We start from the raw sequence: 22,744 nt of genomic DNA on the forward strand, positions 1-22,744 counted from the left end.
GATATATAAATATATAGATAGATATTTATATACACATACGTGCTAACAGTTACAAGCCATCGGGAACCACAAAATGCTGCTAATTAACCAACATAAGAGAGCTGACAATCATTATGAAACACATCTTTTTGGTTATTCTGGGGCTTGTTTATGTTCTGGGAAGGATACAGTTTCACCACGTCGGTATCCATTCGCCTCTTGCCCGGACTTGGAGACGACATTTTTGTATTCCTTTTTCCAGAAGTGATCTAACGTTAGTGTAAAAAAAAAAAAAAAAGAAAGAAATACTGCGGCGATGAGTCTTTCAGCTCAGCTTCAGGGAACAAAAATACGTACAAAAAGCAATCCGGACTGTATCAACAGTCTTCCCACAATGTCCACAAACAAGATCCTAGCTGCAACATCGCCCACTTTTTCTTTTTTTCTTTTTTGCTTCTCTTCCTCCTCTCAGTGGATCTTCAGTGTTTTCTCCAACCAGCTCTGCCTAGTTGAGTCCTGTCCTGAAGACTGACATCAACCTCCTGCGACCAGAGCGAGCAGAGGAGGGGCTCAGGTATAGAAATACACCGCACAGAGCAGCGCTGGAGCTCGGCTGGAGCTCGGCTGTAGCTGTGGCTGTCTGTGGCCGGCTGTGGTTGTCTGTGTCTGTGGGTAACGAGGCTGGAAGTCCCACATTTAAATGTTAAATGTAACGTTACAGGCTGGAGGGGTAAGGGATTACATGTAACTGGAGATATTTAATTGGGATTACAAAAAGTGGTAACTGTAATCCAAAAAAAGATGTAATGAGATTACAGTTGCAGTTAAAAATTAGTAAAAATTAGTAAATATTAGGATTTATTTTTGCAGGATTACAAAAAAAAGAGTAAAAATATGTAATGAGATTACAGTTACAGTTATAAATTAGGATTAAAAATTAGTTAAAATTAGGATTATTTAGCAGGATTACAAAAAATGGTAACTGTAATCCATTACAGTTACAGAGAAAGATCTACTGAGATTACAGTGACATTTAGTAAAAATGATTATAAAATAATAAAAGACAGAGGATTAGTTAGCAGGATCACAAAGGGTAACTGTAATCAGATTACAGTTACATTTATTAAATATGATTATTTAAAAAATTAAATTTAGGATTATTTTGCAGAATTACAAATGAGACTAAACATATGTAATGAGATTACAGTTATATTTACATTTAGTAAACAGTAGGATGATTTAGCAGGATTACAAAAAATTTGGATTATTTAGCAGGATTACCAAAAAGAATTACAGTTACAGTTGGAAAAAGGTGATTAAAAATGAGTAAAATCAGGATGATTTAGTAGGATTACAAAAAAGGGGGTGACTGTAATCCATTACAGTTACAGAAAAATATGTAAAAGAAAATGTTTGAGGAGTAACAGATTACACGTAAGTGAGTTACATAATCAGGATTACAAACAAAGGTAACTAATTCATTAGTTACATTAGGATACAAAAAGGTAACTGTAACCATTACAGTTACAGAAAAAAGTAATGAGATTACAGTTACATTTAGTAAAAATGTGGATTATTTAGCAGGATTAGTTAAAAAATACAGATTTTGATGCTATAATCTGATTTTTTTTTATTTAATAAAGATGGAAGTCGACATTTAAACATAAAATAAAGTCCTGACTTGTTCTTTTGAAGCTGGTGAAAGAAAAAGAGCTCAAAGATAAAACTGTTTCCTTTCTATATCGTTTATATCTACGTTGAAATCAGCTCATTGGAAAACTGAAACACTTTCAGGCCAAACTTGTGTTTCTCCACAGACACAGTGTCCTAAAGGATGTTTGTTATTAATATTAATGGTTAATGAGTAACTGCGGCCTCTTGTCCCACACTTTAAATCAGGTAAATATTACATTAGTGAAGAAATAACAACAATAATACAACAGTCTGTAATAAATCCTTTCTTTTTGAAGGTTATAATGTTGAATTTAGTTTGAAATTGTTTTAAAGTTGGTTTATTTTTTAAAGGTTTTATCTCCTTTTTCCTTCTTTTCTTAATTAAAATTAAGGGTTTAAAATAAGAAGGTGTACAAAACAATATAAAATTGACTCAACATAGAAGTTAATTTTAATAAAGTACAGGAAGAGGTGAGCTTGTTAGTACATATAAACAATATAAAATAGTATATCATAACATATACAGCTCAGTTTTGCTGGATTCCCTCCTCACAAAGGCCTCTGAGAGTCTCACATGACCTGAGAGTGTGACCTCGTCAGGTCACGTGACCCCCTTTACTCATCATTAGATGACAATAACAGTCCCAAACTCTTTGTTTCGCTCATGTCAACGTCAGAAATCAGCACATTAGAGGTCAGAAACAGTCACGTGGAGTTAAAAGAAGAGCCGAGGATGTGACTAAAACAAAATGTCGCTGGAGCTTCGGTGGCTTTTGAAATGATGTCACCCTTGTTAGCGCCTGTGCAACACATTTCTCCCCCCCTGTACCAAACTGCGTAGACGTGACAAAGATCTCAGTTAATGAAACTATCGTCACACCTCAGTGTAAATCAAGTAATCTGACTCCAAACCTGTACATGTAAAGTCCCTGAACACATCACAGACTCTGATTTAAAGGTGTTACATTGTCTCAAATGAACAAAACCTTTAAAGGCGGGAAATCTGAGCGTGAAGCAAGCAGCAACAGACCAAAAACATAGCTGTAATCCATTACAGTTACAGACGAAAAGGTGTAATGAGATTACAGTTACATTTAGTAAACATTAGGATTATTTAGCAGGATTAAAACACATCAGTTTCTCTTTGAAAATACATGTTTCTGGGCCTCCGGTTAGCTCAGTGGGCAGAGCTGGCGACCCATCTACTGAGGCTGAGTCCTTGCTGCAGTGGCCCAGGGTTCAAATCTGACCTGTGGCCCTTTGCTGTGTGTCGTCCCCTCTTTCTGCCCCCCTTTCCTGTCTGTCTTCAGCTGTCACTGTCCTAAAGGCAATAAAAAGCCCCCCAAAATGCTTAAAAATAATAATAACAACCATAATACAACAGTCTTTTCTTTCATGAAGGTTATAATGTTGAGTTTAGTTGAAATTGTTTTGAAGTTGGTTGATTTTTTTGAAGGTTTTATCTCCTTTTTTCCTCTTTTCTTTACCAAAATTAAGGGTTTAATTAATTTAGTAAACATCAGGATTATTTAGGCAGTTTTCTCTTTAAAAATACACGTTTCTGATGCTAAAAATCTTTTTATGCAGGTTTGAGGAGTAATGGATGACATATAAGTGAGTTACGTAATTGAAGATACAAAAAAAGGTAACTGTAATCCATTACAGCATTACGTTACTAATATTGTGATACCTGGATTACGTTACTGACTATAATTTGTAGCTCAAAATGCCAATGTGTGTGTATATATATATATATACACATGGCATTTTGAGCTATATATGTGTATATTTTCATTATTTTCATTACAATCTAATATACAAGGTTATCTGAGACAGTAACAAAGTAAAAGTTAAAGGGGATTTTTGTATTAATTAACAAAACCGATAAAAAAGTTGGTTAATGCTGTAGATTTCAGAACTTAACAGGGCGCAGTATATCAGAGGCAACGTCATTCAACTGCATTATTATACAGTATATCTAACACAAGCCAGTAAGTTTAGATTTTATGTAATTTAGGATAGGAGAAGTTAAAGTTCAGGGCTCCAAAACCAACTTTTCACCACAAACTCACAGAGGGGGAAACCTCGTTCCACAGCAGCCTGAAGATGTGTCTCTTTTTTTGTTTATCGGCCTTGCAAGCATTGAATTAATTAGTTTGGACGAATCTATCTCTACATAATAACACCTCTTGGTTAAGCCTACCTTACATGGCAGATTTAAACACTCTATTTCAATCTCTTAATGCACAAACAACACAAATATGAGCGTTGTGCAGCTCCCAGCCAGACTAATGACTTTGGATGAGATGGTATCAAGTCCTGACCTCCATGAATCTATGAGTATGGATGGAACAGAAAGTTGCCGACTCGCCTTCCTGTTTAATCTCATTAACACAGCTGCAACTCACTGTTCAAGAACTTCTTACTGTCAGTGACATTTCCTACTCACTGTCACTCAGTGTGCTGAGAGGTTATTTGGAGAGGCAACGTTACATCAACCAACTGAGGCTGAGATTCTTTCTGCGGACAAAATGAGCCGTGTTAACATTTTAAACTTCACTTTTGGGAAAGTAGACCAACATGGATCCTGAGTTGATTGTTTTTTAACAACTGTAGGGTCTTGGACAAGCAGCGAGGGGCCTTGTTTAATGTTTAAACATGATTGTATCACGCACATGGTGAAAGAAACACTCCTGCTGTTAAGTGTTTTTGGTGTGATGTTGTGAGTGTGAACTGCAGAGAAAAACCACAAACAAAAGACAAGCAAAAGAGTGTGTTTGATTACATCTTTCCACGCTTGTTATCTGCGCTAAGGCAGTCACTCATTACAATTAAACTATAGGCTAGTATGTTCATTTTCAAATAGTCTGTGAAGAAAACATCCATAGCAGTTTCTCGTGGCGTTGGTCTGTTTGTTGTGTTTGGCTCTCTCTCGGCCTGTCGCAGTGAGCTTCAAATCCAGATTACCGCTTGTCGGCAGAGCAGCCCCCCGAAGATCTGGGGTAAAGGTTGACTCTTGGTTCACCAGTTGTTTCTCTCGTAGTTACCAAACGGTTGTCCATCGTGTAAGCTGCACAGCAAACCTTTTTTTATGTCTTTCAAGCTGTTGAATTAGTAAGTTTTTAGTAAGATCCTGTGACTTTAAGCTCAGTGGCGCAGAAGTAACTGAGGTTTGATCCCTATATTACACTTTAAGGCCTGTTTAATTAAAGGTATATATCACACCTTGTAAACGTGTGTTTGACAACATCAGATGCAGTCATTATTTTAATTGCAGTTATCGGACAAATAAAAATCAATCTATTAGTGATATTAATGTTTTAGGTCACTTTTTATAGCAAAAATAGCGTTAAAACAACCGAGGAGCTGATAGAACAATGAGAAGAAAATACTTTATGTCTCAAAAAAGAATCCTGTTAAGTATGTATGATTGTTAAAACAATATAAGAAAAACCTGTACTATGGTTGTTAATTCTTTTTTACAGAGAATTGTTTAAAATATTTCTAAAAATATCAGTAAAACTGCAAGTAGCTTGTGTAAAATAAGTGAATTTTTAAGCAGATATTCCTTTGATGAACTTTTTATACAATTTCTCTGCCTTAGTAATTTTAAAAAAAAAAACATTTTTAACAATCATGCAGACTTACTAGGCTTCAAATTCAGTGTTTTCTCTGTCTTTTCTTGTCCCTTAAACACTTGGTCATTGTTCTTTTAGACAATTTACTTTACATTTACTGAACCAAATGCTGAGCTGTGTGTATTTTATTTATGTTTTCTAGCATGCCTTTAACTCAAGAAGGCTGAAAACCACTGCCCTTAAGGAAAAAGATAAATAAAAGATATAACATAAACTTTATTGATCACCACCTGGGGAAATTCACTTGCTACAGCAGCTCCAGATACAACACAACAGATAAGAAAATACACATTAAATAAAAAACAGAACAGAAAAACACTAGATATAATAATAAAAAAAAAGGTGTGTGTGCACTAAATACAGCTATATAGAGCTTTTATACATTTATTATTGATATGATTGGAAGATTAGAAGTAGTGGCATGGTGCACAGAACATACACACACACATACACACACACATACACACACAGCAGTAACTTATATTAGAGAATATAATCAATATATCTATATCTAAATCTGTAAGCTATACTAAGCGATAGGTGTTGACAAAGACAAACAGTGCCCCAACTATCAACACCACCATGCGGCTCTTGAACGCAGCACGGTGAGCTCCCTCTCCTCTGATTGGTCGGCCGGGGGACCAGCTGGCTGTGACGCGGCGGGCAGCAGCAGGTGTGGACGGTCTCCGGTTGTTTTGTCTTTTTGTTTTGGTGCGATCGCTCGGGGCTCACAGGCTCACATGCCTCTACGTTTGTCCACACCGAAGCGGGTCGTTAATTGCGCGGGTTCGAGTCCCCTTCCCTGCGGTCCCCTGTCGAGATGTCGTCCGCCGAACAGCTCAATAAGTTTGAGAAACTGTCGTGGAGGCCCTTCATCCGCGACTCAGGTCTGTAAACAACAAAAATAATACAACAAATAATAACAACACACAACGCTCCTGCGAGTGCAAGCAGCGTGGTGCAGACAGTAAAGCAAACAGAGGGTCAAAGGTTAATGTAGGTCGCGTTGTTCGTCGCTGATGTTGGGTTTTGTTTCTGGGTGTTTTTGTTGCACACAGGCCAGGAGCGAGCTAATGTTGCTACGGAAGCCAGCAGACATTAGTGAGTGAGTGAGTGAACAGCCCCCGGGGGGAGGGGGGGCATCTGCAGGCACTGCTGTGGGGGTTGTTTTCTTTAAATAAGGGGGGAAGTGTTAGAGAGAGAGAAAGAGATAAAGAGAGGTTAACATCAGCTGCTTCACTGAAACATCCAATACTTGGTGATAAAAGTTGATTTATGTATGTGCTGCGCAGTAAGGCATCACTGTTTCCCTCAGTGACTAATTATTAATACATTAAAGTCATAATTACAGTTACTCCCTTTAAAACAATAATAAGTTACAACCCCTGATACTAATATTCATTGTTTTGTAATGGTGGAGGAAGCTAGATTGCTTATATTCAAACAAAACTGTGGAATCAGGGGCACAAAAGTAAAATAATTGGTAGTGTAGATAATTACTGTGGGCAGGGAGTAATGAGTAAAGTAGTAATATTACTTATGACAAGAGTAATGAGTAATAAATTACATTTTCAACCAAACAAAATGTTGTGCCAAGACAGAAACAGCTGATATAAACTCCCAACCAGAGACTCTCTTCTCCTGCAGATTTACCATCAGTCCACCTCCTGAAACACTTTAACATTAACTGTACACATTCCTGTCTGACAGGGTCCAAGAAGCGAGCACGGTGGCTTCAGGCTCGGCGCATCTTCTCCCCTTCCTGCCCCAGCCTGCGGATTCCCAACAGGTTCCTGAGAGAAGGTGGTGAAACTCCGCGACATCAGATAAACTAGACTTCTTCCGTAAAACGCAGTCAATCTGTAAAGCTGTAAAGCAGTAAACACTCTTTGACGTTCAGTATTTTATGTAAACGATGTCCTTTTGCATCTACATCAGGGTCTAAACAATTCTTTGTCTTGAATGCTCCACAGGACACTGCGTCCCCCCCGCCCGGAGCGGACACCGCTGTGTTGCGGACAGTGCCAACCTGTACGTGTTTGGAGGCTACAACCCAGACTTTGAGGAGGCCGGCGGGTCGGAGAACGAAGACTACCCTCTTTTCAGGGAGCTGTGGCGGTTTCATTTCGCCACAGCCACCTGGCAGCAGGTCCGCACAGAGGGTTACATGCCCACAGAGCTGGCCTCGATGTCGGGTACGGACTCATGTGCTGCCCTTCATTTTAATCAGAATTATTTCTGCACACACACTCGCTTAGAACCAGCTACTGGTCTCTAAAGGTTGCAGCGAACGTTTGTATGACTGAGGCCCTGTTTTGTTTGCCCTTGTGCACATTTGCATGCAGGTGACTCATTACACTATACCTGCCAGTGGTTTCACACGATCCCATTGATCGACAGGTGGCAGTAATGCACCATCAAAGCCATTACGAAGGCAAGCTGGCTTTTAATAATGTTGTATGTGGACGCAAAAGGGTTCAGCACTCTTGAGATAGAGCTCAAGACAACGAGTGTCACTGATTGTAAACACAGGGCGCCTTTTAATGCCCTCAACCTGAGCTGACTGACACACTGCAAGCAAAAGGTGTGTTTACATGCACTTAAGTAAACAGATTACAGTCAGGCTTTTTGTTGCAGTAACCTAATTTTCTGAGTGATTTAAAGATCCCGTGTGTAACGTTTAAGAGGATCTATTGGCATAAATATAATAATCATTGGTATGTTTTAGTTCATATAATCACCTCTTTGTCTTTTTTAAGTAGTGAGTATGTGCGATTACCATCAACTGTTGACTTTCAGTCCCACCGTCTACACACATGCATCACCCTCATGCTCCTGCCTTGCATTTGCATCTTGTGCATGCTGGTAGAAAGTAGAGCCTCGACCAGTGTGGGGTTTTTAAGGCTGATAGTGATTTTAGAGGGGGAAAATTCACCAATTACCAATATGGCAGCTGTTATAGTTCATTTTTCAGCTGGAATGAAAATAGACCTTTTCTGTTCATCTCTGCTTTCTTTAACAAAGAACTTTATTAAAGAATATGTAAGTTAAATATTCTTTAACATGTTAAATAATTTACCATTTACATTGTTATTTAATTCTAGTTGACACTGCAGAGAGAACTTCCTCTCTCTCTCTCTCTCTTACTCTGTGCTGTATTGTAAATCACAGCGCACTCTGTTGGATAAACTTGGCAGTGACACCAAAACAACATTCCTCCAAACATTGCTCTATGGTGCCAAAAGTGGTCCAAAATTCACAGAGGACTTTTAATACAGATTCTTTTTTTTTATCCATCTCATGTATTGTGTTTTTGAGATTTGAAGCAACCTCATCAGGGATAGTAAAGAGGATCTTAAACTCTAGTAGAGACCGATTGTCTCCGTCTCTTTCAGCTGTTTTACACGGTAACAACCTGCTTGTGTTTGGCGGCACTGGGATCCCGTTTGGCGAAAACAACGGCAATGATGTCCATGTTTGTAACGTTCAGTACAAACGATGGAACCTGCTCAACTGCAAAGGGAAGAAACCCAACAAGATCTACGGGCAGGTAACGGTGTTTGTCTCTATAGATGGTTCACATAAATAGATAAAGTCCATCATTTATTTATAACTCTCATTGCACCGACAACACCTCTATCACCGTTCTTCATTTGCAGGCGATGGTCATCATAAATGGCTACCTCTACGTGTTTGGAGGGACAACAGGCTACCTTTACAGCACCGACCTGCACAGGCTGGACCTGAGCAGCAGAGAGTGGACCCACCTCAAACCCAACAACGCACCCTCAGATCTGCCTGAGGAGAGGTCAGAAACCTGACATGGTTTTATAAACTAGAGTATGTTTGACCTATTGGTGAATATTCATTAGAAAAGACTGAAAATAAATGTATGATTTTACAGGTACAGACATGAACTAGCTCATGACGGACAGAGAATATACATTTTAGGAGGTGGCACTTCCTGGATGTCGTATCCGCTGGACAAGGTGAGAGGAATGAACCAACAGACTAAATTTGACTGACAGAAGATGTCTTACTTCTTCATTTTATCTATTTTAATATTATTTATCTTCATCAGATTCACGCATATAACTTGGAGACAAATTACTGGGAGGAAATCGTCACAAAACCTCATGAAAGAATAGGTTTGTGATTCATGTTTTACCTTTTTTTTGTATTTGCTGAGTTAAGAATTTAAAGACCACACACTGAATTTACTTTGTCATTATTGTGACAGGATATCCTGCCGCCCGCCGGTGTCACAGCTGTGTGCAGGTCAAAGACGGTAAGGAGTATTTCACACAGCATTATCTGGACTCGCCGGTCTAAAATGTTTATCTTTATATGATCTCTCTTGCTGCTTTCAGAGGTGTTTATATGTGGGGGTTATAATGGAGAGCTGATCCTATCCGACCTGTGGAAGATCAACCTGCAGACTTTTCAGTGGACCAAGCTGCCTGCTGTCATGCCAGAACCAGCCTACTTTCACTGTGCTGCAGTCACTCCGGTTAGTCAAGTATCATCATGTCAACATCTAACTTGGTCAGCCGATTTCTCTTCTGAACTGTGTGAGAAAATAAATTAATAAAAAATTGTTTTATTTGCTTTTGTAGGGCTACAGCGAATCATTATTTTCATCATCAGTTAATCTAACAATTTGTTTTTGTCTAATACCTGATTAATTGTGTAGTTTAAATAATGACAGAAAGTAGGGTGACATCTTTAAATGTCAACAGAAGCCAAAGATACAAAATTTACCTAAAATGGAAAAACAGAAAATCCTTATATTGGTGTGAAACCAAAAATTCTATAATAATGTCATGATTGATGATCAATTTTATCTTTATGTCGCTTAGTTGTTGCAGCGCTTAATTTCTGCAGTAGTTCAGTCCATAAAGGACTTGGCTTGAGAACCGGTTCAAGTCCAGCATGGACCATAGTATGGAGTGTGGACTGGTAGCTGGAGTGGTGCCAGTGCTCAGGAGGTGAACTGGAACTGCCCTTGAGCAAGGCACCAAACCCCTAACTGCTCCTGGGGCGCCGCTTAGTGGCAGCCCTCCACTCCATCTCTCCACGTGTGTGTGTGCTGTGTGTGTGCTGTGTGTGTGTGTGTGAGAATAAATGAATAAAGTTAATGTTCTTCTCCTTCAGGCTGGCTGTATGTACGTCCACGGCGGTGTCGTGAACATGTCCGGGAATAGGAGGACTGGCTCTTTGTACAAAGTGTGGTTGGTGGTGCCCAGCCTGCTGGAACTCACATGGGAGAAACTGCTGAAAACTTTCCCTCACGTAGCCCAACTGTCCACCCTTCAGCTGCTCAGCCTGGGAATGACGCACACACTAATTCAGCGGCTCAAATAGACGGAAAGATACGGAGACCGAAGGATGTGGTACAGTATGTGAATCAACATCACTGACTCTAAAATCACTGTTACCTTTGCAAGAAAAAGCTGTTGAAACTACAAAGAAAAGTCTGAGGATGTCGGATGGTTATGAAATAACTTTGAATGCCTTTTTGTCTTATGTAAATGTGTGTGCTTTTTTTTTTTTTTTTTTTTAAGACAAATGCATAGTGCAGTGTTTTTGCATTTCTCTGTATGTGAATGTGTCAGATTTCCACTTCCTGGTACTTGCTCTTGTCATTTTGGGTCCACTATGCAGTGCACTCCTCTTTTTTATTTGTGTTTTCTTACCACACATCACTGTCTTGTGCAGCACGAGGAATGAATTGTTTAATCGTTCTTGACGCCACTTCTTGAAAGGAAAAATGAATGTTGCTTGTGCTAGTGTAATTGTAGCTTCAGACAGGCTGAGATCAGTTTGTTCCACACTGCTGCCATCTTTGACACATGTTCACTCAGCTGCTGCTACACCCACTGTGACACAGGATAGATAAGAAATGCTGACGTAAACTTAACTTTTCATCTAGACATCTCTCTGTAAAGAGGCACACTGCTGATGAAGACGAACACGTTGTAACTGTGATATCTCTTAACTGTCTTAATTAGGTCAATTATTTAAGGAATCATGTTTTTTGCCTCAAGGACTTTCCGACTGCATGCTGATACGGAGCTGTGATTACAACTCTACCAGTCAAATTAGAAAGAAAATGTTCCCTTCACTGGTCACATTAGGCCTTGTGATCAGATCTTTCAAACATCTGAGACATGGCGTCACTGTGAATCTTTTTGTGCCTCTTTTTAATTAATTTATACACCCGTAGCTCCACAGTGATTCTCAAGCCTTTTTATTTCTTCATTTGGTGCCTTCTGAATGTCCAAACTGTCACACGCATATTGCACATTATATAAATTAGTCTTTAAGGTTTTTATTTGGTTATTGCTCTCCGAACTGTGTACGTGTAACCCCTGGTGCTTTCCACTTGAACCTTTTGTTACAGAACCTTTCTGCTCATGTTTAATCAGGAGATGCCGCTTGCAGCTGAAGATCTGTCCACCCCACCCCTACCTATTTATTTTAATCACTGTGCTGCTGTTTTCATTTCATTACAAAACTTTGAATTGTTGCAGAACGTGTTGCTACAGCTTTCTTTTTTCACCTGCGTTAATTGTTCCCACTTGAAGCCTAAACTCCATTTTAACCTTTTTATACTGTAACATAGACTGCAATATTATTATTATTATTATTTTAACTATTTTTCTTGTTTTTCTAGAGAAAGTAGTGCTGTAGTACATGGTGTAAGTGGCATGGGAATTGTGTAACAAGGTAGAGTATGTAAGGCATACTCAGGATGTTAAATACTGTGATCAGACTCTGTTGAGCTCTATCATTCGCCAAAATCTCACTTTTGTGAAACCCGACAACCCGACTTGGATGAAAACAAACCCTTTGCCGTTACAGTGGACTATAAATCTAAAATCCTGTGGTAATTCTCCCAGCTGCTTGTATCGAGTCACACGTTTGCTTGTGTTTTTTGTCAACCTCTATATCTTGAATTTGAATATCGAGTATCTGCAGAAATTTCTTTTTTTTACATGTTCACTGTAAACTAATATTAAGCTAATTCATCTAAAACTTCTTGTATCATAATGCCCATCTTCACAGTCAAAACTCCACTTCAGTAACTTATGTTTGACATGTTCTGGCCTTATTTATATCTCATTGTGAAGCAACAGTCTGCTTCAGTATGTGCTCGGACTCTGTAAATGTACGGCCTTGCTTAAGATTGAGATGTTTTATATTTGCATCATTTTTGATGTTAAAATGATCTCTTTTGCATGTCGGTATGGTGTGCATGTCACTTTACATCTTCTTTTGGGAGAAAAGGTGAATGTCTCCTCAAAGGCAATTATGGCTGTAATGTACATTATGTTTTGTAATTCCTGTCTGTACAAACAATAAAAACACAGGCAGCCAGTTTTTTCAAAATGTTGTGACAGATGTTATTGTTATTGCTAAGCATAGTTAACCATGCAATATCATTTATATCATTAACTGTAACAGACATGTCCCGTTTTAACACTATGGAGTTAAAGTATACAAATTTATTACAACAGTACCTTTTAAAACAAAATAGCATTAGTTCACATACTTTACATTATAATATCAATTTGCATGTACGACAGTTTACAAAGAACATAAGTTATGAGACAGTTAGGTAGCTTATAAGCTACGTTTTATAGTAGAAGTATCTACCTGAGATTAAAAGTTCAGTTTTGTCATTTGTATAACTTAGGAAATAAATGAATAATAAAAAGGCCGATGTCAGGATTCACACATGATCATTAAGTCATAATACTGTCAGGATAAAATCTCATCAACAGAGATTAATTGTGGTCCTCCGGGCTTAAAAAAGGCCTGAAAAGTGTCACAGTCAGCAGCCTGCTGGAGATGGAGCGAAGTAATACATAGCGAGTAGAATAAGGTAGACGACCACCAGGGCTGTACCTGAAAGGAAAGAGACAGGAAGTAACACTGAATATAAGATTGATCATTTAAGATTTAAAGATCCCTAATGTTTAAAGATGATACTGCATTAGCATGTATCAATTCTTAAACAAAACAAACTATATTAACTATATGGCAGTCCATAACAGGGAACAGTAATTTAGATGCACCCAGAGCAGGTTTACTGAGTTATGTGAATAACTTTCCTGAATAAAACTCCCAGGATCATTGACTGATATAAAAAAAGATATATTGAGGTAATTCAGCAAAGTTATCCAGAGAAATGACATGAATAATCTAAAAACAGACATGAATAGATACTTTTAAATGCAGTAAACTACAACATTTACCTAACAAGTAAACCAAATGTTAACTGATGGATAGCGTTCAAAGCATAATAAGGAATGCAGTGTGTAGGGTTTAGTGGCATCTCGCAGTGAAGTGGCAGATTGCAACTAACTGAACACTGCTCGCACCCTGGGAATGAGAGCGGGCTGTGAAGTGTGTGGAGAAGCTGTTAAAGTTCCTGTCTACAACCAGTGTTTGATTGTACGCTCTGGGCTACTGTAGAAACATGGCGGACTCCATGGAAGTTAACTTGTGGAGTCTGTAGATAAAAACCTCTCGTTCTAAAGTAACAAAAACATATATTTAGACTCATTATACACTAATGAAAACACACCTATGAATATTATATTCTATTTCTGCCAATAGATCCTCCGAAACGTTACACACTGGACCTTTAAATCTTTAAAAAACGTGTCTTTCCTCCCTTTTCATATCTTATGTTTCACAAGCACATCAATAGGTAAAGTCGGGTTAAAACACTCTAAACTTACCCTGAAAATAATCAGACTTTCCGTCCATGAAGATATAGTTGACAAGAATCACACTGAAGAAACTGGCCCACAGGTGCAAGTCACTGAATAACAGCACAAATCCCACATCCTATCCGAAACAGAGATGATGTTTGATTACAGAAACTACAAAAACAGTAGGTCTTTATATGAATGAATCAATGATCAAAATAAAGAAAGGAGGCGTCTTACATAGAAGGCATTAAAAAAGACCAGTATTGGAATCTGTAGCATGCAGACCTGAACTGCGATACAGATTCCCACTTCCAAGCTGAGAAAGAGAAAGAAATCATTTAAAATACAGATATCACTTTTAAACAGTAACTTTTTTAATAAAAGACAGGATTTACCTCAGACTGATGTTGTTTTGGAGTGCAAACTGGATCCCATTAACAATCTCTGGGATCTCGGGTACCATAGCGAGAACTGTAACTCCAATGAAATACTGGAGAAAGAAATACAAACATTAACACCACCGGAGGAAAACAACTAAATAAAAAGCTGCAAAAGACGCATGCCCTGACCTGAGAGATGTTGGGCTGGTTTAGTATGGGCTGGATGTTCTCTGTGACGAGATCGGCACAGGCAGACGTGAGCACGGTGGCCATGATGAGGATGACCATAGATCTCCACCGTGACCAGTGGACCACTGCTCCGTGGTGGCCAGTCACTGCAGACACAAACAAAGACATTATGGTGTGATATGTCAGTATTAGAGAACTGTGCCCTCACTGCATAAAAAAAAAACAAGATACAGATGCATCATGAGAGGGAGATTCCTACCCTGTTCTTCTCCAACATGAATGTCATAAATATGGGAGTGCGTCTTCAGTGTGAATATCAGACCAATGATGTAGGCGATTGGCAAGAGGGCAGACACCGTGTACACCAGTGGCCTGACGACAGGAACGAACACAATGAACGAGAGGAAGGAAAAATAAAGAGGATGTAACAGCTTACTGAATTCTTTCAGAAACTTGAAAGACCATATGGTGACGTTTGCAGGTTTTAGCTCTGGTTTATTATCAGGGTTTCTTTTCCAGGACTTTTTCTTGACAATACACGACAGCACTTACAGGAAACTCCAAGTTGGCACACTTTCTGTTCTCACCACAGCCGTTTCCGAACTGACTACAGTTTTCCTCTAACCATAATAACAATTTGACCACAGGACAGGCTACAATACAATTTATATTTTCCAGGATTAGTCTCTAACTTTCCAGGTTTTCCAGGACCCGTGGTGCCAAACACTCCTATCCTCATCTCCTCTTGAATTTGTTTCAAAATCAACTTCAAGAAAAAAGTGTTAAACTCCTTGTTGACTTTTGTTGAAAATTATACCAAGAAGAAAGATAACAAGCAAATGTGGACATTGATGAACGTTAACTCTTGACCTCTGCTAACAGCATAGTGATAGTAGAGCAACTTAAAAATAAAGAAACATAGGCTGTGTTGTTGTATGTAATAGATTACATTATCTCAATGTTTCAGGTTTCTGAAAGTGATTTGTATGCTGCAATGAATGTAAATAAAATGGATCCACACCTACAATCAAAGCCTAATACATGCAACACCACCAATATAGTCTAATATCTTACAGTTGGTATATAAAAAATATAAAATATATAATATCTTACTCAACATGGTTGTGGAACAATGTACCGTTATTCTGTTGGGGAAAACAAACAAACACATTACACATAATACAGCGTATGTAAGTCATATACTGTTATTGTTATAATGAGACTCAAAGGTTTAGCTAATGATGCTGACCAGATCGTAGTGACAGTTGTGGCAGACGAACGGCCCGCTGCTGTTGCTCGTGCTATTTCCTCCAGTGGAGTTGGTGCAGGCATCGCACACCAGATTTCCATAAGCTTTGGAGAACAGCGTGGGGGCAAACACACCTGCAATTGACAGTCAAGCAAATGAATCAGTGTAGAACATTTTGGTAAGGCTTTTATATCGCTGTGGATTTCTGCTTCGGCAGACAGAAATAGAGTTTAGAAAACACCTGAGCAGCTGTTTCTGTTGCTGTTGAGACTGATACATTTGGAGGTGAATGTTTAAATTATATACATTACCTTGGGCATTGAGATCATCTCATAACAAGTCATTTTTTATTGGTCTGATCAGGTAACTTTCTGTTCTCCACACAATTACTCTTCTGATGGTGTCCAAAAAAACTAGAGCTGCAAAATAATAACATTATAATAAAGGCCCTGGCCTAAAAATCTTGTTCTCCAGATGTAAGAAAACAGGTTTGTTTTGGTGCTACAGACCCAAACAAATGTCACATCATCAACAAAATTATCATTCCAACTAATCACAAATCATATCACAATCGCAATATCTGTCAAAATAATTGCAATAGGGTTTTATTACCATATCAAACCTACCAAAAAGATTAATCCACACAGTATTTAGGAATGGAAATATTTATCTACTGGAGATTAGTGTGACACAATTATGTTAAACGTTTAGAATTTATTTGAGCTAACATATGGAAACTGCAGCTGCAAAGAAAACAAATGTAGCTGTAAGTTTTGTTAACTGCAGGTGGCGCAAGCCTCACATACTTAAAGCAACTACTTTTCTGCTTTTAGGAGGCAAAAATGACATGTTTGCATCTGGAGGTCTTCACTGCTGCTTCCTGCTAGTTTCCTGCTGATAATGTCAAACATCTGAGCCCGTCTGAGAATAACCAATCAGCTTCTACCAAAGTGCCGCTGACTAAATGTGAAAGGATGAGTTTGTGAGGAAGTTAGGAGCCCTTCATTCACTCAAGTACAGCTAGAAAAAAGAAAAATGTTTCCTATTTCTATATGATAAAGAGTCGTGTAGCTTCATTTGTCATACAGCACATATGTGTTGGTACTTGCCTCCTACAGAGATGAAAAGCAACGGAGAGCTCACTCCCGTAGAGCGACTGTTGAATGTTTGCTCACTGTGTCTCAGCCCTCCGATTATCATGCAGACGCCCTGAGAAAAAGTAAATACGTGTTATATTACTGTTGTGTTTGCACATGTCTCCATTGTGATGTAACAGAGTCACTGACGCAGGTTTGCTCACAGGGATGAAGAGGATGCATCCGAGCAGCGTGCCAGTCAGCGCTGCTTTAACAACCTCCTGCAGACACGGGTTGGCTGCCTGGTGACCTCTGACCAGGGCCGTGATGTAAAAGGTCAACTCTGTGATGGAGCCGAAGCTGGCGTTCACCACTGCACCCACAGCAAAGTTACTCTGGGCTGAGATACTGCAAATGATCGACAGTTAACACCACAAGCACTTTGTAATACAATCTGTCACTATTTCAACCAGTCCCTCCAGGAAGTTGTGATGCTGTGATCGATTAATCATTTAAGTTTCCTGCGCAGAACGTTGAGCCAAACGTCACCAAACTTGCTTCCTAATTGTGAAGTTGGAGACGATGCAGAGACGTGTAAATGCATTTACCCTCATAATACTGACCCTTAATGGTAAAGTTACTCTAAACAGGACGGTTTTATTCTCACAGGAGGTGCCTTTGATTTTTCATGAATCATACAAGAAGAAAAATCTTTCTCCCACAATTTCATTGCAAAAAAAAAAAAAAAAAAAAAATTGTAAAAACAATTTAGGCTGCAAGAATCCCCCCCAAAAAAGCCTGTGAAATCCTGGAGGGACTGTTTAACATTTTTGGTACACAAGATGTACAGTGCAACGTCAAATTCAATTAATTTTACTAAAAGTCACTGTACAGGTGTTGTTTTAAGGTAATGAAAGCAGCTCACCTGGCAATGCCCATACCAATATAATAAGACAGAGGTATGATGGAGCCGATTGCTATGGCGAACTTCACCTCAGAGCTGGCGTATTGGTTTTCTCTGTCAATATATCCGATTACCAAGGCAATTATTACTAGAGGGAGGAGGTCTGAGATGGGGGTCAAGGATAACAACAGGTCTTCATACAAACACACTGACACACGCACACTTCATATATGCTGGTAAAGGATACTGACGGCAAACACATTGATCCCATCAACAGTGTACTTGTAATAGTACAGGTTTACAGCGTGGTAGCAGCACAGCAGAGCTCTGGTCTCATAGCCTTGATGCTAAAGGTCAAGTAAAAAAATTAAGAATAAAGCATAAAACCAACACTGAATAATGCCTCCAGGTGTATGTGCTGTCGATAATCAATATTAAATCTCTCCCGTGCCATTCTCTGTGAGCAGGTGGAGACAGAGACATCCTCAGGAGCCAAGAGGAGAATGACGCCAAGAGTCCGTGCATTCATTTTGGAAACGGGGATAGTGAAGACCAGGATCCAGGAGAAGAAGCAGGCCAGGGAGTGTATGACCACCAGAGGAGGATATCCCAGCAGCAGCCACACATAGGTGGAGAAACGATGCTACACAACAAAAGCACCACTCGGAGAAATTAGTTATATATACAGTAAAAAAGGTGCTTGTGTATTGTAAATTGTAAGTGTGGAAAGTTACCCAGTAGGGAGTGCGCAGAGGTCGTCCTAGCGGCTCTGGGATTGGCACCTCTGTGGGTGAAGGCAGCAGAACTGGTGAGTTATCGTCGGTCCCGTCTATGTTACAATCACAGTCTGGTGCTTGCTCACAACATCTCCTCAAAGTATTTCCAATCTGGACAAACACACAACCAGAGGAAAGTGTTATTTCTGGCTCATTAGAACACAAACTTTATATGTAATCCAGTTTAATTATAAACTAACAATTATTTAATCATCTATTAATCTGTCTGATATTCTCCCCATCACAATTTCCCCAAGGTTATCTGACCAACAAGCTCAAACCCAAAGATATCCCATTTACAGTGCTATAAAACAAATAAAAGCAGCAAATCTGCACATTTTAGAACAGATATGCATATTTGGCATTTATGCTTGATAAATAACTCAAATCTTGTCAAAACTACACCACAAAAGCAAATCAAATATGCGATTAAATAATAGATGGCAAAAAAAAAAAAGTATGAGAAATTAAAAATGGAAACTAGTGTAGAAGTTTGTTCAAAGAGAATAAAGTGGGTATATCCATAATTAGGTAGACTCTTACAAGACATCTATATCTTTAAATCCTTCACACATACAATGAATAGCATCAGATATGCCACTTTATTGATTGCAGCAGTTACAATTATCCAGTGCTACTCTGATTGTCAACTGGCAGCAGCCTTGTTATACACTTAAGCTGCTATTTGGTTTCAAGAGGACTGTGAGTCGAAATGTATAGGCGTAAAGCCCATTTTTGAAGTGCATGCTTTGATATTTTTGGGTTATAACTTATTGATCACAAAGCAAAATACAAGTATGACCTCTCCTCTTTTATGGTCTCATGATATGTTCTCAGATCACCTGTTTTTTGATACCTGCTTCTGCTTCTACTGGCACTTCTGTTCCCTCTACTGAAAGACGTTTGCTGACCTTTGGCTACACAACAAAAGTTCCTAAATGTGCAGTTTTTTGTATGCCATAGGTAGGATTTAAAACCTTGAGAAACCAGTCAAAGAAGGCAAAAAAAACACAACAGAAACAGATTTTAACCCGAGCACCAAAGACGAACTCTGGAAACCTCACATTTCATGACATTCATCCAGCGGGTTTCTGGTTCAACACTTGGTTGACGTATAATAATGCCAACAGGAGTGACACAAAGTCATCAGGGTCACAATTGTGTATCATTTAGGGACAAAAATTTATATTTATCTTCATATTACCATGACAATAACATAACATAACATAACATACATGGAATCCCTTTACCTTACATTTATTTAATAAACACAAATTTAGTGCATCACAGATGGACACCTCATCTCTTTCGTGTGAGGGATACAACTGGAAAGCCAAGCCTTCAGCCATGGTGACAGGGTTAGGATTTTAGAATAACTGGAAAGATGCAGGCTCCCCCTTGTCCCTTTGTTCAAAATAAATCAGGAAATTAATATAGGACTCCATGCTGGAGAGCTACATGCCTTTTTTTAAGTCGAGCCATGTGAGGATGAAGATTATCCTGAAGTGTTTTGTATTGTGATACGCGATAATATACATCGTCCCATCCCTAGTATTCTCTGTATAATCTATAAATATATCTCCAAGTGGGAGAATATACAAATATACAGAAGAGGGCATAAAATTGACCTAAACAGAAATGCATGAACTACCTCAGTGTAACAGGACACATAGTCTGTAACCTGTCCTTAACATAAAACTCATTCTTACAACAGAAACAACAAATCTCACCAATGTATTGCACTGATGAGTTGCAGCATACGTACTGTGAAGTGTTGCACACTTGTGGTGTTATTTAGAAAAAGCAATACCTCTGCTTTCATGACCACAAGTCAGTGAGAGACTATGAGGAAACTACAAGATTCAAAGAGCATCTTCCTCATTTCAGTTTGTAGAAAACAGATAAAGTGACAGCATCACAAACATCTACTGAACCCACACAGTACCTCGTGGATTGACTTGCCAAATGGCCACAGGAAGTAACTCGACAATTTCCAGCAAAGTCTGCCTGAAGAGTGAGAGAAAACAAACATGAATGAGGTATCTGATCAGTAGTAAACAATATCATTACTCTCTGCTGATCGGTTCACTTACCGTACACTGCACCAGCGATAGTGACAAACATAAGTATGCCGACCAAGAAATATGCCAGAGAGACCCACCAGCCGAAGAAGAACACATACGCTACATTTCCACATGTGATAAGACGACCTGACACCAAGAAGACAAAATCTTTAGTGAAAGTTAGTGAAAGTTTTCCCTATATATATATATATATGTGGGATAATGCAGATTTATTATAACTTGCATCTTATTTTTGTAGTTTTAGCCATTTCTTTCAGTCAGTAATATTATACTTTATACACCAAGTTCATTACTGAGATCTGGGAACACAGATGGGGCAAGAAACACGCTGTTAGAGGATCATAACAGCTTTTAAACAAATAACCAGGTTAGCCAAACTTCTTTGGAAGAGAAAAGGTGCACAGTAAAACCTTTTCTCTCGTTCCTCGCCCCCTCAGATATTGTTGTCGCGTTCCCAGATCTCAGTTTGTGTGATCACTAGTGTTATCCTAAGAAATAATGGCCACATCTACAAAATCAAGGCTCCGGTTGTCATAAACCTGAATTATGTTTCAACAAGAGGCAACTATAACCTTTACCTGAATGTGGTTTAATGACGTTCAGTTCAGAGTAGAGCTCCTTCACAACCTCTGACCTGACTTCAAGCGGACGCTCTGTCACATGGCTCTTCCATTTTCTAAATCCGAACTGAGACAAACACACAAACAGTTTGAGGGATAAGCCACTTTTGATTTGTGTAGGGAAACATTTTCCTTTAGACTCTCTTTACCCTGTAGTTGTTGACCAGTTTGTTGGCTTCTACTTCGTTCTCTGCTTTGATGGTTCTCTTGCTTTGGATCTCCACCCAGCCTTCGTCGCAGGTCGGACCTTAAATGACAACCGACACAAACGTCTGAAGACACATCGGCACTGTTGTTTAAATAAAATCTAAATAAGTTGCGTAAACGGTACTCACATGTGTGTGCAGCTATGCATTTTGTTGTTGTGCACAGTGCAGGACATACGGGGTGATGTGACAATGGCGTGTCTGTTGAATTAGGTTGTGGACCTCCACACGGTCGGTCCTGGGTCTGTTCATGATTGTGACCCGCCTGGGGATCAGGCTCCCATGAAGGATCTGCAACACCGAGCAAGAAGTAAGCAAGCAGACGAAATATTGGTCAACGTGATGATAGAATTATTACAGGAAATACAGCAGTTCTTTAATTAAAATTACAGTATTTACTGAAACTATTGTGTACTACTGAAATACAGATCTAAAGGTTACTGTATTTGTGAAGAAGCCAGACAGTCACATTTCAATATCTGTGGTCATGGCAGTGGGAATAGCATATAATGATATTATCGGGTACTTAAAATGATTTTATTATCTAATATAAATACAGTTTTATGTATTGTTTTGGTAAAGCAGTGAATGTACAATCACTTTCGGATGTTATTAGCACAGAAATAAGCAGATAACATGTTGCCTAAACCTGTGATTTGAGTCCTTTAGTCAACTTTATGAAATTAATTTTACTAGGGCAGTTTTAAAGTTTTATTTACAGCAACTTTTCATTCAAACACTTACTCCAGAGTCCAGACATGTATATACATAAACTTCACGCTGAATTATAATGTGTGTCTGATATGGTTTTTCACAAAAATCCACATCACACTAATGAAACTTGCATATTGATCCACAACTGGCTTCTAAATGAGACTTAAAACAACATCAGATATCTTAGAAATCTGCCACACAAGACACGTCTTTGTCCTTCGAACAACGTCCGCGTGCACTGACGACTTGACGCTGGTCCGTATCTGTTACTCACTGCTGTTCTCTCTTCACAGAGTCCGAAAGGCTGAGTCACGTTACTGGTTGTAAAAAAGATTTAGCAGCATTAGTTTATTACGCTACTCATTACTTTATTATTACCTAGATTTAAATGGGAATAAAAGGCAGTAAATGTGTGAATTCAGAACACCATTCGTGGTGTCTTCCCTCTTCAAACTCTTCCAGATTCACCAGTTTTTTTAGACTTTATATCAGGTATGTTTGCTGCCATGGAGGGAGAGAGAAATTCTGCACT

The 22,744-nt window shown here is 38.9% G+C and overlaps 3 protein-coding genes across 3 annotated transcripts in view; 1 reads left to right on the top strand and 2 right to left on the bottom strand.

Annotated features, from left to right (window-relative positions):
* Nucleotides 1–516, bottom strand: part of LOC118330065 (ubiquitin-conjugating enzyme E2 H-like) — an 8,782-nt gene extending 8,266 nt beyond the window's left edge. Inside the window, exon 1 of the mRNA XM_035664452.1 lies at nt 169–516. Coding sequence (XP_035520345.1) covers nt 169–221 — 53 coding nt within the window. The 5' untranslated portion in view covers nt 222–516. The remainder of the gene's footprint in view (nt 1–168) is intronic.
* A 5,415-nt stretch (nt 517–5,931) lies between these two features.
* LOC118330067 (kelch domain-containing protein 10-like) lies at nt 5,932–12,683 on the top strand. The gene is made up of 10 exons (XM_035664454.1): nt 5,932–6,178; nt 7,002–7,094; nt 7,265–7,486; nt 8,687–8,841; nt 8,951–9,099; nt 9,196–9,280; nt 9,373–9,439; nt 9,532–9,579; nt 9,662–9,801; nt 10,446–12,683. Exons 1-10 carry the CDS (start codon nt 6,112–6,114, stop codon nt 10,653–10,655), a joined length of 1,236 nt encoding a protein of 411 aa, XP_035520347.1. The 5' UTR covers nt 5,932–6,111; the 3' UTR covers nt 10,656–12,683.
* A 22-nt stretch (nt 12,684–12,705) lies between these two features.
* On the bottom strand, nt 12,706–21,789 carry LOC118330066 (low affinity vacuolar monovalent cation/H(+) antiporter-like; the record flags this gene model as incomplete). Its single annotated transcript, XM_035664453.1, is given in 19 exon segments — nt 12,706–13,202; nt 14,042–14,150; nt 14,252–14,330; nt 14,410–14,504; nt 14,584–14,729; nt 14,843–14,955; nt 15,697–15,728; nt 15,833–15,966; nt 16,942–17,041; nt 17,133–17,316; nt 17,834–17,975; nt 18,060–18,159; nt 18,264–18,455; nt 18,547–18,699; nt 20,534–20,595; nt 20,682–20,798; nt 21,251–21,359; nt 21,442–21,539; nt 21,628–21,789. Coding segments are annotated over 19 exon segments (2,201 nt in total), but the record flags the coding sequence as incomplete, so codon positions are not given.
* Nucleotides 21,790–22,744: the final 955 nt, after the last annotated feature.

The sequence above is a fragment of the Morone saxatilis genome, unplaced genomic scaffold (assembly GCF_004916995.1).
Source record: "Morone saxatilis isolate NCDOM2014 unplaced genomic scaffold, NCSU_SB_2.0 Contig2, whole genome shotgun sequence".
Classification (NCBI taxonomy): Eukaryota; Metazoa; Chordata; class Actinopteri; family Moronidae; genus Morone; species Morone saxatilis.